The sequence below is a fragment of the Chaetodon auriga genome, chromosome 7 (genome assembly GCF_051107435.1).
Source record: "Chaetodon auriga isolate fChaAug3 chromosome 7, fChaAug3.hap1, whole genome shotgun sequence".
Lineage (NCBI taxonomy): Eukaryota > Metazoa > Chordata > Actinopteri > Chaetodontiformes > Chaetodontidae > Chaetodon > Chaetodon auriga.
The window spans coordinates 13,749,138-13,764,896 of record NC_135080.1 but is presented as its reverse complement, the minus strand read 5'-3'; the positions used below and the strand labels follow the sequence as shown (position 1 = coordinate 13,764,896).

At 41.9% G+C, this 15,759-nt stretch overlaps 1 protein-coding gene across 2 annotated transcripts in view; it reads right to left on the bottom strand.

Annotated features, from left to right (window-relative positions):
- Positions 1 to 1,814: 1,814 nt before the first annotated feature.
- The window catches only part of LOC143323143 (leucine-rich repeat and fibronectin type III domain-containing protein 1-like protein), a 164,205-nt gene continuing 150,260 nt past the window's right edge, over positions 1,815 to 15,759 (bottom strand). Inside the window, exons 10-11 of one of the 2 annotated variants that reach the window (XM_076734808.1) lie at positions 12,633 to 13,720; positions 1,815 to 2,541 (exon numbers count right to left, since the gene is read on the bottom strand). In XM_076734808.1, coding sequence (XP_076590923.1) covers positions 13,713 to 13,720 — 8 coding nt within the window. In that variant the 3' untranslated portion in view covers positions 1,815 to 2,541; positions 12,633 to 13,712. Of the gene's footprint in view, positions 2,542 to 12,632; positions 13,721 to 15,759 lie in introns of those variants that run through there. The other variant, XM_076734807.1, reaches the window with a different exon arrangement.

The following is a 15,759-nucleotide window of genomic DNA, read 5'->3' as shown; positions in this document are numbered from 1 at the left end:
TGTGTGCGTAGTCTGTGTTTTTCGTGCGTCTGAGTGTGTTAGGGAGGACATCTGTATGTGTGTGCCTCTATGCACTCATATCATTGAGAGTTGTGTGTGTCTAAGATATAGAGTTTTCTAGGCTTGTCACTCGAGGCTACGAGTTTTTAAACAAATTAACTGTAGCCTCTCTATCTGCCCAATCAAGCGCGAGTTCAACGGCCTTGTGGTTAATCTCTTAACTAATTCAACTATTTTTTTTTTTCCGGCCTTTCAAGGTTTGGATTTATCAAGCAGCGGAACGAAATGTTAATTCTAAGCGTGATGATAACTCATGCTAAAAACAGGCGAGGACACTTGGACAGAAGTTCTGTGTGTTTCTTCTGAATGCCATCACGCTGACATTTGTCTGTCTGTGTGTAGACGTCTTACTCGAGAACAGTACATGACAGGAATTCAGTTCGTACAAGAACAGTTGCCCCAATAGGAGATGGTCTGATTAAATTTGGAGCTCCTTTCTGCATGAATTTACATGTTAATGAGCGGGAAATACTTTCTCTGAATCTATAACTACTCTACGAAAAGGTAGAGTTCAAATTAATATCATGCAAAGACTGTTGACATAAATATTTGTCCTAATAAATTCAGTTTTCAATTACTTTCAATCCAATATCATGGTGATTTTGATGTGATGTTGTCATCTTAAATGCCTCTTCTTTTATTCATATCCGTGGCAGAAAACTTTTCAGCGTGTACACATGCAAAGATGTTCATTTAATAATTAATTCGCAGCGATAATAATTACTCATCAAGATATTTTCGCCTCAGCTTTCTACTCCGCTGTATTGATTTTATGTTCTAATCATATTCACTGCCTGCTTTAAAGCTCAAGAGTGAAACATGAATCAAATTTTAACATTAAGCTCGTGCTCAAAATGAGACCCCAGGTGCCGCATTTTCTACAGCTGCTGATAACTCATGGTGTGACTGTGTGTTCATCCTCCTTCATCCTTTCTCCATTTCTTTTTCTGTCTTTGGCAGTGCCGTCTTAATGTTGGAGCAGTCATTCCCTCTTTCGGCTTCTGTTAGAAAAGATATATTTTACTTTTCCTTTCATTATACCTCGTCCGTTCTAATTCTTTTTGCTTCATGTGTAAAGAGAAAAAATAGGAAGGGAGAGGAAATAGAGTTAACAGGTGGTGATGAGAGTAAAGTAGAAAGAGGAGACAGATATGGAGGGGAGCTGATCCTGTGCTGGCTGCCTGCCAAGAATTTAGGAGCAGAGAACTGAGGAATGGAGTATATCTGGCTAGCAGAATGGAGTTGTGTCGAGCAGATTGGGTATTAAAGTTGAGAGGAAAAAACAGAGCAGGAGAGAGATCGAGAGATGTGGGGATTGGAGGTTAGGAGAAGAGAGAATGGGGTTGAAAGCTGAGGGGAATAGATGAGGGGAGGGGGTGGAGTGGTAGGAGGCGATAATAGGAGAGGGCGGAAGGAAGCAGACAGATTTAGGTTATTTTCACAGGAAACATTAATAACTGGGAGTAAGAAACAAGAGCAATCCAGAAGACCTTTATAAGGTACTGCTGCTGAATGAAAGAAGAGTTTACAAAGAAAAAAAGACGGAAACAATGCAGTCAGTCTCGGAGAAAGTCGTCCATTTTTGTTTTATTTTATTAGAAAATTTCCACACACCATAAAAATTACATGTACAAAACTATAAGATTTGAAATTGCTTTATGTACACATACAAAAGATAAAGCCCAAAGAAAAAGTAAGGGGAACACAGAAGGAGAAAAGTGAAGACAAAGCATTTGTGTTCTTTTTTTTGGGGGGGTGGAGGGTTGGGGGGGTTCTTCTGGTTTGGGTCAAAAGGTCTGAGGTTTCTCTGTCTATTTGCTCTCCTGCTAACTTCAATCCCTGCAGGGAACCATAACAATCATGATGATAATGATAATGATGACGCTAGGAAATGACAATTACGTGCACACACACACACGTGGATATATACATATCTGAGGTTCCACCTGTGCACCACATATCCCATTTACAGGAGCCAGCATGGCGTCTGGGTCAAAGCGTGTGAATAATGAGATGCTTGTATAGATTGCCAGTGTTATTCTGATGACTCATATAAAGGGATGCCTGTCAGACACATAGAAAGATGCAACTCTTTAGAAATAGACATTAAGTGAGATGTTATCCGTCATGCTGTGTGCACGTAAATGCACTCCGTGGTGATGATGGAGATGTGATAATGAAGATGTGCAGAGGTCCTGGATGACTACAACCACAATGTTAACAATGCAGGTGGTGCAGTCGCATACGGTCATACAGCGTTCCTCTTCACATTAAAGTATTTTCAGTTTCAGTGTGCTTACTCAGTGGTGGTCGTAATGATGATGACTTTGATAAAAAATGATACGACAGGATGATAACAGTGAGGATGAAGGCTGAAATGGATGCGATTTGGCGAACTGATATCCCTTTATTTAATTTTTTTTCTCTTCATCTGTTTCCTTATTGACTTCAGACATGTGGCTTTCCTCCTGATCACTGGGTCTGAAAAAAAACAGACAAAAAGAAGAAGAAAGAAATTAGCTTGCATTTTATTGTGGTTTAGGGAAAAACCTTCATCTCAGAAGAAACCTTGTGTTAAGTCATGCCTAATTACTAGAGGAGTTTGGGGTGTAGAAAATCTGAGATACATAGTTCCAAACATGGGAAAGGTAACAATGATTTTTTTTGTTTTTTGTTTTTTGTTTTTTCTCATGGAAAAATGAGTATCTGAAAATGTGCCATCACAAAGTCTATAACACCCGGTAGTTACAGTGGTACCATATTGTCAGCCTTGGGCAACAAGATGTGTTTAGCTGGAAGAGATGTGCTGTTTGTGTGTCATGGGCAAAACGCCATAAGCGTGTGTGTGTGTGTTGTGTGTGTGCATTTCTGTGATTTTCTAAACAAGGCCACGGCGCCAGAGTCAGTTGCATCTCTGTGGATCAGACCAGCCCAATCAGCAGCTGATTATGCATCAAATTATGAAGAGCACTTCATACTCCTTAACTTGCAACGGGCTGACCTTGGCACACAGCTACTTTCTGAGCAACTCTGATGAGAAAACATGTACAACCCACATTACTTACATTTATCTGTTCCCTATTTGAAAAAAATGAAGACAAACCACAATGGACAGTCATGCGCAGGACAGTTTTCTCATGCAACACTCCACTGATGCTGAAACTGAGGGTTAAAATCCAGTGGAATCAGGTTTATCGTGCAAAACTTAAATAACCCAATTTTTAAGAGCGGAATCCACGTTGGAAATGTCCTGATTCCATAAATACCCGCAAAACCAGGTGATGATGCCTGTCTTTTCCCGTGTTAGAACAAATGATCAAATGCCTTCTGCTAAGTGAATATAGATTTATGGGGGAAATGTGACAGAAAGCAACTGGCCAGCCCATTGTCCTCCTTGTTAAATGCCAACAACTCTCCCACTGCTGGCCTCATTAGTAGTGTAATGTGAGCATGCTAAAATGATTAGCTGTCACATTGTAAGTGGACCTCTTGGGGGAAACCTGGTGCAATTCTCAAATTGCTCATTGAGTGGTTGGCAGAAACAGAGTACAGTTAAATGTTATTGGCTAAAAAAAAAAAGATAATAAATGGACATAACAAATGCCTCCAGCAGTCCCCAAACAAATAAGTTTGTACTTAATGGGGACTAGTTGGGCACAATGTGTAAGCTTAACAGAAAAGACAACGACAGGCAATAGTAAATAATTGGGCAGCGATACAGAAGTGATTGAACAGTGAGAATTATTTTAACACAAATGTCATTAGCACATGTGGCTGTCTCCAACTCTCTTTTGTGCTTTTACTGAACAAGGGCAGAAAAACCTCAACACCACATGGAAAAGTGGCAGGATGAACACATTATTAGGAGAATCCATATGGAGGGACAGCATTCAATAATGGTCAGTCAAACTGAGGAAACATTACATATTAAAGAAGTGCGCACTGCCCGGTACTTGCACAAGAGGATGGGTTGAGAGATGCAAACTTCAGGCCCAACAGCTAGAGGTGCCAGCTCAATATCACTTCAAAAAATTACTAAAAAAAAAAGAAAAAAAAAGAAAGAAGAAAAAAGTATAACCCTACAGAATAACAAGAACAAAATAGAATAAAAAAATCAATTCTACGAGCAAGTCCTGCACAAAAACAGAGCCTCGAGGCCGCGTTCAGGCCAGCATTAGCCCTGTGTGACAAAAACACAAGGCCTTCATCCATTTTAATGAGACTACTGCACTGACATAGTGGGAGCGCCAACCCTGGGCTCAGGCAAACCCAAATGCAAGGATAGCTGCTGCTGCAAGTCAACATATTCCTTGTAGATCACATAATGTGAACTTTGTGATTCTGCTGTTGTTTTTCATTGTCTCACCGGTAGCCTGCATAAAGTAACACACCACCCTGCCAAGCCCATTGTTTTTGATTGAGCGCCCTGTGAGAGCCGAACATGCTGCATTGACCTGCATTTCCATTACCGGGTCAAACATGCCCAGATGTTCTGGTCGCACCCGAGATCGGCTTTATCAGTCGTGTCAAAGCACATTTAACCGCCTCTAGGAAGGTTGCGGCGACTTTAGAAGGACTTCATCGTCACTCATCAGTCAGCAATGTGTTTAAATGGCCTCCACTGCTAGAGCTACCGCCAGATAGTACAGATACTTCATCAGTTTCAGTTATCTCATCGCCATTTTTCTTGCAATAAGCGGTAGATGCCGAGCAAATTAGGTAGGTAACTTGATAGAGAAGAGAGAGCTCCTGGGGCCCCCATTGAGGTTCTGCAGTTGAAATCAGTTCCTGTCACAGCTGGAAAAGCAGTAGAGTGTTTTGTGTTCCAGTGACACAGGTTATTAACGGCGGGAACTGATCCCATTTAAAAACTGATCTGTGACTGAATGGTAAATTAGCCATTGTTCCTTAAAACTGCCCACCCAGTACTTCCACCTTTCAATATGGCACACAATGCTGGATAGTGACATTGTGGCAGCACATCAGCCCTGCTCTGCGCATTTTAGATCTGAGGGGTTTGAGCAGACTGACTAATACTGGCGTTGGTCGAGTCACGCACTCTCACTAGCAGGCAGCAAATTCCACTGAACGTTGGTCAAAGTGATTAAACCAATGCTAGTCCTTCCTAATACACTGCAACATGTACATGAACTGTACTGACAAAGAGACATGAAAGCACTGATTACTGCACGCATGCTAATGTGAACTTCATCAGACATATATTTTCATCATAATTGAACTTCCAGGGATAATTATTTAAAACATGTCTCATCTGATCTGGACAAGGCTAAAATGACACTAGTATGGATTCAAAGTTAAAGCAAATGCCTGTATCTCAGACTGCATTCCCAAGGGTGTATGGCAAAAATAACGCAATCTTTTCATTATATGGAGTTCTCTGGTGCGCATTTTCAAAGCATCAGCGAGCAGCATGCATTATTTGAAATGTAAAGTAGGATTGCATTCAGTGTTCAGGCTACACCGTACGTAGCCAAAACAATCTGGGGCTTTATGACAAATAAAGCAGATTATCAAAGACTAATCCCCTGCAAACCTGTTAAAAAGTGACAAATCTAACATCTAATTTGCAACAAACATTCACCATGTCTTAATAAAATAAACCTTTAACCATAAACCCATTTAAACAAGACACTTAGGCCAGCCTTTCACTGCAATAACCTAAGCATTTAGCAGCAACAAAACACACAAAAACGCATTAACTCCAGGGCTTTGTTCAGCCTGACATTTTAAAACAAAACCTTGTCTCTCAGTACTAAAATTCACTCTCGTTACCCATGACACCATCATTTGCGTGAAGCTTTGAATCTGCCAGTAAACCAATAGGGCACTACAGAGCACTTTATATTTCTAACAGCTAAAAGACTCTCCAAAATCCAACACTCTCAAATCTCACAATCATCTCATTCACCTCCGACATCAATGAACTGCATCAGCATTTTCAGGGTAAAGCTGCAAATATAACAACCAAAGGGATGGTCTGGAGCTTAAACCTTAAACCTGCACAAGATTTTAATCCAACAACAGTCCCATTTTCCTCTCCCGCCTGCACAAGGAAGTGGGTTTCTGCTGTGGGAGATAAATGAAAGGGTGTCGACTCCCTGTAGTCGATAGATGTGTGAATGCTTGGACTTTCATTGATTTAGTGGGTATTTCATTAACACTTGGCATTACATGTCACTTGTGACGCATCATAAGACATTGAAAGCATATTAAGACTGAGATGTAATTATGAGACTTAAGAAGTGACGAGTATATTTCAGCATTTTTGAAATACTGTGAAGGACGGTGCTGGTTACACTAGGTTAATTCATGTCACGCTGCATTAAAATGCATTTCATTTTCTATTGTGGGTATCGTGTCATGTCAGTGCATGTCATTAACCCTACATAATGCACTGCAGTGGTACAGTGTACTGTGTCACGCTGTACACTGGGCTCCTGCTGCACACAGTGCAGAGGAAACCTTGGAAATGTTCATGCCTGAAGTTTACAGTTAGCAGTGGGAAAACACAGCTGCAGCCATCTTTATATAAAGTGCTGAAGGTATTTTCTGAATCATTTTGTAACCTTCTCAATAGTGCTATCCCATTTGTTTCTTTTGTGTTTGCTTGTTTGCATCTGTATCCTGAAGGTGCATCATGCATCAGACAGTCGCAGCTCTGTGCCACTGATGAGATGCAGGTTAAGCTGGTGCACGGCAGAAAGCACAGCGACTGAGGGAGAGAGAGTTTCATATAGATGAGTGTTATACATCAACTAACGCTGAGTGGTAAATCTGCAGCATCCAATTATAGCTTCTCCCTCTGCAGCCGCTGCTCCAATGCTCCCTCCCTCTCAGTGGCAACACAATTGACTTTCACAGGTTCGTGTATCACTAAATGTCAGCCAGTTTCAGTGGCTATCGTGTTTAATTTTTAAAATGGTTATAAATATAATCGCTGCTCGCTAATTTGCATCCCAGGCTCTCAGTGCCAATTAACGATCATTCTGCTGCAGCGAACTAGAAGTTTAAATCACTTTATGTGCTGCAGTGCGTGCATGTATCTGGTGTGCTCTAATGGAAAAAGGAGAAAAAAAAATGTACACAACCAAGAAAAGCGTCCTGTAGATTCAGCACTGGTTCATCGTTCAAGTGTTGTTCTCATTGTCAAGAAATGGTGCAAATATCCTGAGATCAGTGTAAAAGCATTTGTATGCTGAAGTAATATTCCAAAGTGGGAGTCATCAGAGTTCATGTTTTGGGCTTTAAAATTCATACTCTGAAATCACTTTATTTGATTGGATAAGGTTGGCGGGCTGTAGACTTTTATTGAATACACAAATTGACAGCAGTGCTTTCAAACAGCTGAATATGCTGAGCTACTGACCTTCACAAACTGACGCTGGGACACTGAGAGCAAGATCTTTTGCAGAACAAATCCCTGTGGTGCTCACATTTTAGTGCTGAACACCGCCCAGAAAGCTGCCTCTTTTTTTTTTTTTTTTTTTTGTCCCTTTTTGAGGCTACTTCAGGGTAGTTTAGTATTCACAGCTTCCCAGATGCCTCTCCTGGGTGGGCGACTGGCAGAAAGTTTTTGTGTGACTGACACGTGAATCCATCCGCAGAATAACTTGCACGTTCAAAGAGGGACACGCTCATTCACGCGGAAGCATCAACACATGCCCCCTCCTCACAAACACGCGCCTATCAATGGGAGGTCTCAGGAACTTTCCGCGAAACATCTCTCCTGACTCGCGCGTTGACGCATTTGTTCAGCTGAGCGGATCATGTGCCTCGCTGTCAAGATCTTTTTTTTTCTTACAGGAGGAAAAGGAGTAACACAATAGATACGCACGAAAATAAATATGCACTGTACGTGTATATGTTGTGTCATCTATTATTCATACTACCGTGTTTTCTTTCCGAGTGACCAAAGGCACCTCACAGCACAATACAGCTGCAGCTCAATGCACGCTGAGTAATCCTCCGCACATCCCACTCGCTGTTCTCCGTCCGTTTCCCCCTCTATTCCACTTCTTTCCGAGTTCTCCTTGTTCTCCTCCTCCTACTTTTCTTTAATCCTTGTCTTTTCCCTTCCTCCTTTACCTCCTCTTTTTTTTTTTTTTTCTTCATAAAGCTGTTTCTAAATCTTGCACAGCCTCTCTCCCCATGGAACAGTTCGATTCCAGAAGCCATATCGGCGCAGTGGAGATCATCGCAGGAGCACCCGTACATATCAGGACACCGTGTCAGCCAACAATGAACAAGCGTGTGTATGCTAATTTTGAATTATATCGCTGAACCCTCCTCCTCCCGCTTCTTTCTCTCTCTTGTATGATCTGTTTTTAAGATTTCCTCCCAATATTCCCACATTTCCCCCCTACTCCCAGTCCATCTGAACCCATCCACGCGCCATCTATTCCTTTGTCTCTGTTATCTCTTCCCACTTCCTGTGCTCTCTCCTTGCCTCCTTGCCACTTTTATCTTTTCTCCCCCTCCTTTTTCCCTCCTCTCCTCTGTGCCGCAGGCATCGTTCACCTTGTCATACGCTTGTAGGACACTCATCTCACATCACCACAGGTCAGACAACACTGGGGCGCGCACACACATTTGTACAGTAGAGAAACACACAGTCTCTTTGCATATAGGCTCCATGCGTGTTCTCTCCTTTTCTTCTTCCGAATCTTTCTCACTCACACAGCTGGAAAGCTAAGTGTAATGAGCGCAGGGTCCAGCGGTGATGTGTCTGAGAGCCCAGGGGCATTTTTAGATATGTAAGCGTGTGTGTGTATGTGTGTGTGAGAGAAAGTTTTATTCAAATGCAGCAATGGATGCATGGCCACGTCTACCTACATCACTGCCACATCAGCTGCCAGATGTGACGTTCTGCTTAAATTGAAGTCACAGCATGGCCCATCAGGCCACATAGAGGGAGCACACTGTATCTTCTCAACATTAAGGTTGTAATAACAACTCCAGTCCTCGTGTTTCTCACTGCGCCTGTTTTAGCCTCCATACATGAAAAAAACTGAATGGTTGATCGGGACTCGTAAATGCCGCTGCAAAATGGCCACAGATGGAGGCTGTCACACTGAGTGAAACAAGGCTTTGCTGCAGTTCGCGTGCAGTGTTTAACTGAAGAGACGTGGTGCAATATCAGACACACACCTGGTTGACATTATCAAGTGAAATGATTAGCAGATAATCCTCGTGGATTTGAAAGGCTGAACTGCATAAAAAAATTCTCTTTTCTCTACAAATCTGTCTGTGGCAGAGAAATACACAGTAATACACAATCAGTGAACACATTTAAAGGATTAGTTTGGGAAATAAGATCAAGAGAAGAATATAGCAATCTCATCAGTTAAAGACATGCTACAGCCATCAGCTGTTTAGCTCAGGTTAGCATAAGGACTGAAAACAGGGAAACAGAAACGTCCAGCCAAGAAATCCTGCCCCCAATTTCTCATTTTTATATGCATATGAAGGCTAGTGGTTTCCATCTGTTTCCAGTCTTATGCTAAGCTAAGAAAAAATAAGCTAAGCTAACTGGCTGCTGGGTGTATATTTAACAAGTATGTGAGTGGTATTGTTCTTATCTAATCTTGGCAAAAAAGCAATTTGGCACATTTCAAGTGCTTTCCTAGCAGAGCTTAGAGGAGTGAGCACAGAAGCATCACACGCACTGAGAGTTTCACGAAAATGCAGTTGGTGTACAAACTGCATGGCCGCCTCACACTCCCCATATTTGTAATCATAAAAGGTGGACAGATTTCAGCTCTGAATATGCCTTGGTGACCACTTTAGGGAGGAGTAAAGAGCAGTGAACGGTGTCAGGGAGGAGGGTACGGCGTGTCATCCATCATCATCATTATCAAGGTGTCTCGCAAGCTTCACTCACTTTTATGACTGAGAGAAAGGAAGGATTTATTTGTGGAGGCGATGGTGCAGACTTTTCTCATGCGCAGAGATCTGGATGTAACCATGATGCATTTTTACTCATGTAGCCTCACATGACTCAAACAGGAAGGTAACATGTGAAAAACATGTTATATTAAAGTGTAATGTTTGATGATTACATGCAAATCATCATTGTTTTAAGCTAATGGGATGCCAAGGAAAGGTTTTTAGAGGTTGTACAGTGCCAGATGGGTTCAACCTTTAAAACTTTCCTGAAAGTTTGAATGAAATGAACCCATTTCCTTGGCGTGGCAACCGTATTGATTGCACCAAAGGAGATCACAGTAATCAGATGTCCTTTCCTGTTCTCGCATTGGCGCCTCATCCCTCCGGTGTAACAAAACATATCATTACTTTTGCGATGATGAGTTAGATATTATAAATCGCTACAGGTTAAAATCCATTCATTCCACCGTGATACCTTCCCCCCAGCTAATGAGCTTGTCGCTCAGATGAAAAATTAAAAATGCAGCTTATGATCCAGTCAGACTTTTTGTCAATGAATGCAACAACTGCGACCAAAGTAGGAAAAAAAAAAAAAAAAAAAAAAGAGAAGATAGCTCTGTACGCTCCTTTAACTTTGAAACACAACAGAGGGCACTTTATGGAGCTATTTCTTCTGTCATGTGGGATCTATTTTTATACCATGCTTTTAGTGTGTGTGTGTGTGTGTGTGTGTGTGTGTGTGTGTGTGTGTGTGTGTGTGTAAGAAATGGACAAGATGGTTAAAACAATGACCAGCAACAACAACAAGAGGAAATGTTTGTTTGTGTAAACTGCTTCTGGTGTCTGACATCTGCAATCATACTCACAGTGTTCATGCTGTCCTGAGGACACACTGCACACTTACACACACTTACACGGTCATAGGTGTGACAGCCACTCGTGTGTGTGTGTGTACAGGACCAGAAAGACTGACTGATTCATTGCTGTTATCACTGCATGACCAATGAAAGTTGGTATGTCACTTTGATATTGAAGGTTCAAACTGGAGATGGGTGTCATTACTGGTGGTCCCTGCAACATCTTGTAACCATCCCTTACTGGAGAAAATAACATCTTTGGTTCAGTGTCTAGTCAAAACATAACAGAGATCCCTGTTTTATTAGTATTTTATCTGCACATCTTTGGTTGTTACAGATTTTATATTAGCATAATAGGATGCTGTGCATGAGTCCACTGAGGACAGATATCAAAATGAAATTACCACACAAATAAAAACATGAATTGATAAAACGGTAGATTATGACTTGGCTTTCCTTTCCTGTTTTGTATGTTTGCTTTGGGAAAGTGGTAATGTGGAGACCAGTAGCTCTGTAATGTTCCTCATCATCCCATCCTCTTTGCTCCTCTTTTCATTTTCATGTTCAAAAAAAAAAAACCCCAAAGATGGCATAAATTATCTTTTGCCGTTGTAAAATTTAATTGAAATTGTCAAGTAAAATATTAAGAGGAATAGAAAACAAATTAAATGTACTTAGTTATTTAACACCACTGCACAAACAATGAATCAGATTTAGTGTTACACAGATTTTAGAATGAGGGGAAACATATTCATGCATGATGAGAGTAATTCAGATAACTATATTCAATGATAATTACTATATATACATAAGACAGAGTGCATTCTGTGGAATCAATCGAAGTCCAGTAGAGACCGCTTTAGTTGTTAATTGACATATTACCTGTTGCAACAGCAGGAATATACACGGCCGATCAGTTCGGGCTCTAATAAACTACTGCTGTGTGTGTTGTTTTAGTTACACCCACATTCATGTAGGAATGGCACATTTAATAGGCTATTTTTTTTCTGGAAATGTATCACTCAGTTAAGGTTTATAACTCAGGCAATTTCCAGTCAGTGGGGAGCTTAAGTAGATTACTCAAACTTGACTACTTAACAGAATATGCTGTTGATTATCTGTAATAAATGTGTCACTTCATCCTGACAGCGAGAATCTCTGTAACCTGGGGAGTTCTGCGATTCTGCAACATCAGACAGCAGTCTCTGTCCATAGCTAAAGAGACATCGCTGACCCCCCCCACTTTGTAGAGGCAAAGTCCATCCCTGAGGCTGTGGTGTTAGCTGATAACCATATCCTCTCCTGGCATATTATATTTTCCACCAGTATTCGATCACTGCCTCAGGCAGGCAGGAGACAAACCCAACAGGCGTCTGATGGGCAGTAGGAGAGGTGGAGAGAGGAGCAGGTCATAATGAGTGACTCAGACACGAAAAGAGCAAGAAACAAACAGGAGGGGGGGATGCATTTCCTGTCGCCTGTTGTGATATTGTCGGTGGAGAGTTGTAACGAAGTGGATCGTTTAGCCAAGGTGCCTCTCTAATTGTCTAGCTGACAGCAATTAGATGGTGCTCGTTAAGGCGCTGCCCTCATTAGGTTACAGACCACTCGCGGCAGGAGCAGACACTGCAAAGTGCAAGTGTGTCTTAAACTGTGGGGCAGGACTCAAAATTGGTGAACGGCCAAGGTGACTGCCAGTGGGTTACCATATGTCACACTAATTAATGAGGCCATATCTTTGGGCGAGAGAAGTTCTTCATTTGGCTGTTTGTTTGGTTAGGTTCATGGGCTAATCTGCAGATTACTCACCTGCTTAAGTGGGTCCGGAGAGATGTGAGAGAGGCTGGTAAAGGTCAGCGAGGTCCTCACCAGTCCCGTCCAGTGGAGAGCAGGGAGTGTTGGACAAGAGCAGTGGAATACACAGACTAGACCAGTAGATAATAGGCCTGTCCAGTCTAGTCCAGTTTTAGTCTGCATCAGATCACTGCACAGTCTGAATCCTCTAGCAGTGTACAACTCCACTTCAGGCTCCACTGGGGCCAGGTTTATTCAGGTCTATCCAGGTCAAACCAGTTCAGTTAAGTTCCCCTATACGCTGTATGTGCTTTATAGACTTCTGATTGGCAGAAAAGAGGGTCCAGGCAAGGTTAAGATCCAGCTCCAGTTCAGCCCAGCTAGGATCAGCTGAGCTCACAGGATTGCATTATTCCACATGGATTGATAAAGTGGACTTATGTTTAGTTGCAGAAATAGTGAGCCATTATTGTTTGAGTGTGTAACACATGTTCATATCCAAAAGCAGACCCGCCCAGGTGCTTTTCCGTGTGACATTATTCCCTTTCTGTTTGTGCAGTCAGACATATTGTATATCCAGCTCGAGTGTGATTATCGATGCATCCGTCTGTTTTTACCATTCACTCGGGATCCGTCCGTGCATGTCGACCCTGCTCCAGATGGTGAGAAGTTCATTCACATTTTCAGTCCATTTTTATTCTGTGACACATCCATACGCCTTTTTATGTCGCTCTCTAAATGATCTGTGTTCGCTGTATCCACTTCCACACTGATACACATGTTCCAAAGTGGAAAATTTGATGATGATCACACCGACAAGCTGGATCCTGCAGCGACCGGCCAACAAACAGCCAAATAGACCCGGGCCTTCGCATGGTTGTCCAGTCCAGACACGAGAACCAACATTAGCAGTTAAAAGTAAACCAGACAGTGCAGGTCTATAACCCCGTGATATCCATGGAAAGAAAGTAATGGGTACAGTAAACAGGAGATACAGGAGAGGAGCAATAGGGCCTTTTTTTTTTTTCTTCAGAGTTTTCACCAGCTTCTCCCTGGTGGTGATGTTCTCCACATCCTCCACTCAGAACAACATCATCAGGGTTCTAGAAAACAGGAGAGCAAGAACACAAATACTTTAAAGGAGAACATGAAATATGCTGAATCAGGTAAAAAAAGGAACAAGGGTCAGGGTAACATCAGGAAGTCAAAAGACAATTTATAGGGATCTGGACTCAAACACGTAAGGCCTTTACAGACCGGGGTGGTTAATTTGCAAGTATGTTTTTCCCAACGGTTGTTTTTGTCATGAGTGCCTTCACACAGAAAATTAATATTATTTTTTTTCTTGGAACGAGGTCGATTTCTCTGAGCTTTTGCACAACAAACAAAGGCATCAGCCGGTCACATCGCGTGGTCATAACTCCCAATGACAATGGCGGACACGCTGATTGATTGTGTTTCTTATCAATCTGTATTAAGTAGTTTTTGTCGTTACTCTTGGATGTCGTAGAGGTGGTAGCAAGGTAACGATGTCACAGCCAATAAGACAGCTCACCAGAAGAGTGTTGAGGTGGCAAAAAGTAGATTGTTGCAAATTTGCATTGCTGGCGAGTATTTTGCATTTCTGTGTTGTTTCTCCGTCACTTCCCCGGTGTCTAAAGGCCTTAGGTCTTGAGAAAAGGTTAGAAAACCAAAGTTCTAGGAACTAAATGTTTAAAACAGCAGAGGTCTAAGAGACACAATTTAGCACCGATTCCAATGATAAAAGAAGGAACATCACTGCCTACAACACGTATTGAGAACAGTTTGACTTTAGGTTGCTTGAACGTCTTTTGTTCAGTGTTGCAGCATCTCATTTGTCTTTTTGTAACGTCTGTCATAACATGAATGTTTGAGAAAAGCTCATGTTCAGAGAGAAAACTTTAGTATTTTTGATGAGTGAGTACCTCTGAAGGGAAAACAGAAGAAAAGGGAACAATATGAAACTAAAGGTTATAAAGTTAAAGTTCACATGTCATGTTTTCTCCTGACTTTGTGGTAACGCCAGACTTTTTCTCATAGCCAAACAAATAAAAAGGACTCACAAATCAGTAGGCGTCTGCTTGTTTAATCGTTTTTTTTAGGTTTTTAAAGATGCGGTGACGCATCATATGCAGCTGGAAGCGTGGAGGTGTGTGTGTATTCACGACTAATGGAAAAACATGTAAGACGTGACATACCCCTGACCTAGCAAAGGTTTTCATATGTCAAAACGCTTCACTTTTTAACCTTTATAGATGTTTTTCTTCAGTGAGAGTTGTTTGACAGTGTAACTGCCGTACAGTCAGGAGATACAACAAATACCTGCATAAGCGAGTTGTGCTGACAAGGTAGAGCGAGAAAGCATGGAGTGATGAAGCTGCCCTTGCTGTGGCGGTATACTGCCGCAGCTGTTATTTGTAATGCGCGTGTTTGTCAGGAGAGCATTTCTTAAATGTATTTGTCAGGAGGAATATTTCTTAACTGCATTTATGTACAGCCAGTGCTTATTGTGTCAGTTTAAGAATGAAGCAGAGTCTTCTTAATGCCTCAGACTGTATTCATCCATCACAACCACTGCACATCTCCCCTGTCTTCTCCTCCATCATCCTCCTCTCGTCCTCCTCCCTTCTCCTCCATCACCCTTGTACCATGCAGATGGATGAAGGAGATGGGAGAGCAGAGAGGAGAGGGCGGTACGGGAAGACGATAACGCAGTGTGAGTGGTAAGGAGATGGATGGAAAGGATATAGGAAATGAAAAATAACAACGCAGACAAAGGTGTTATAAATTGAAAACAGACAGGGAAACGAGAGGTATTACAGGATTAAAAATAAACAGTGTAAAGCAAACAGAGCACTGGAGAAAAAGGGATGCGCCAGCAGAAATGAGACCGGGAGGGAAGGATCAGGAAGAATGGAAAGAATAGAAATAAGAAGGCAGATGAAAGAAATATGGAGCAAAGGGTGGATGGGAAAGAGGGAAGAAGAGTTTCAAGGACAAATGAAAGAGCCCGCGAATGTGAAATGAAAAGAAAGGAAAAGAGTTAAAGGATCAGTTCACCCACATTACAGGAAAAAGTCACTTCCTCTAGTGGTGTCTAGCCATGCTGATAGTTTTCTAA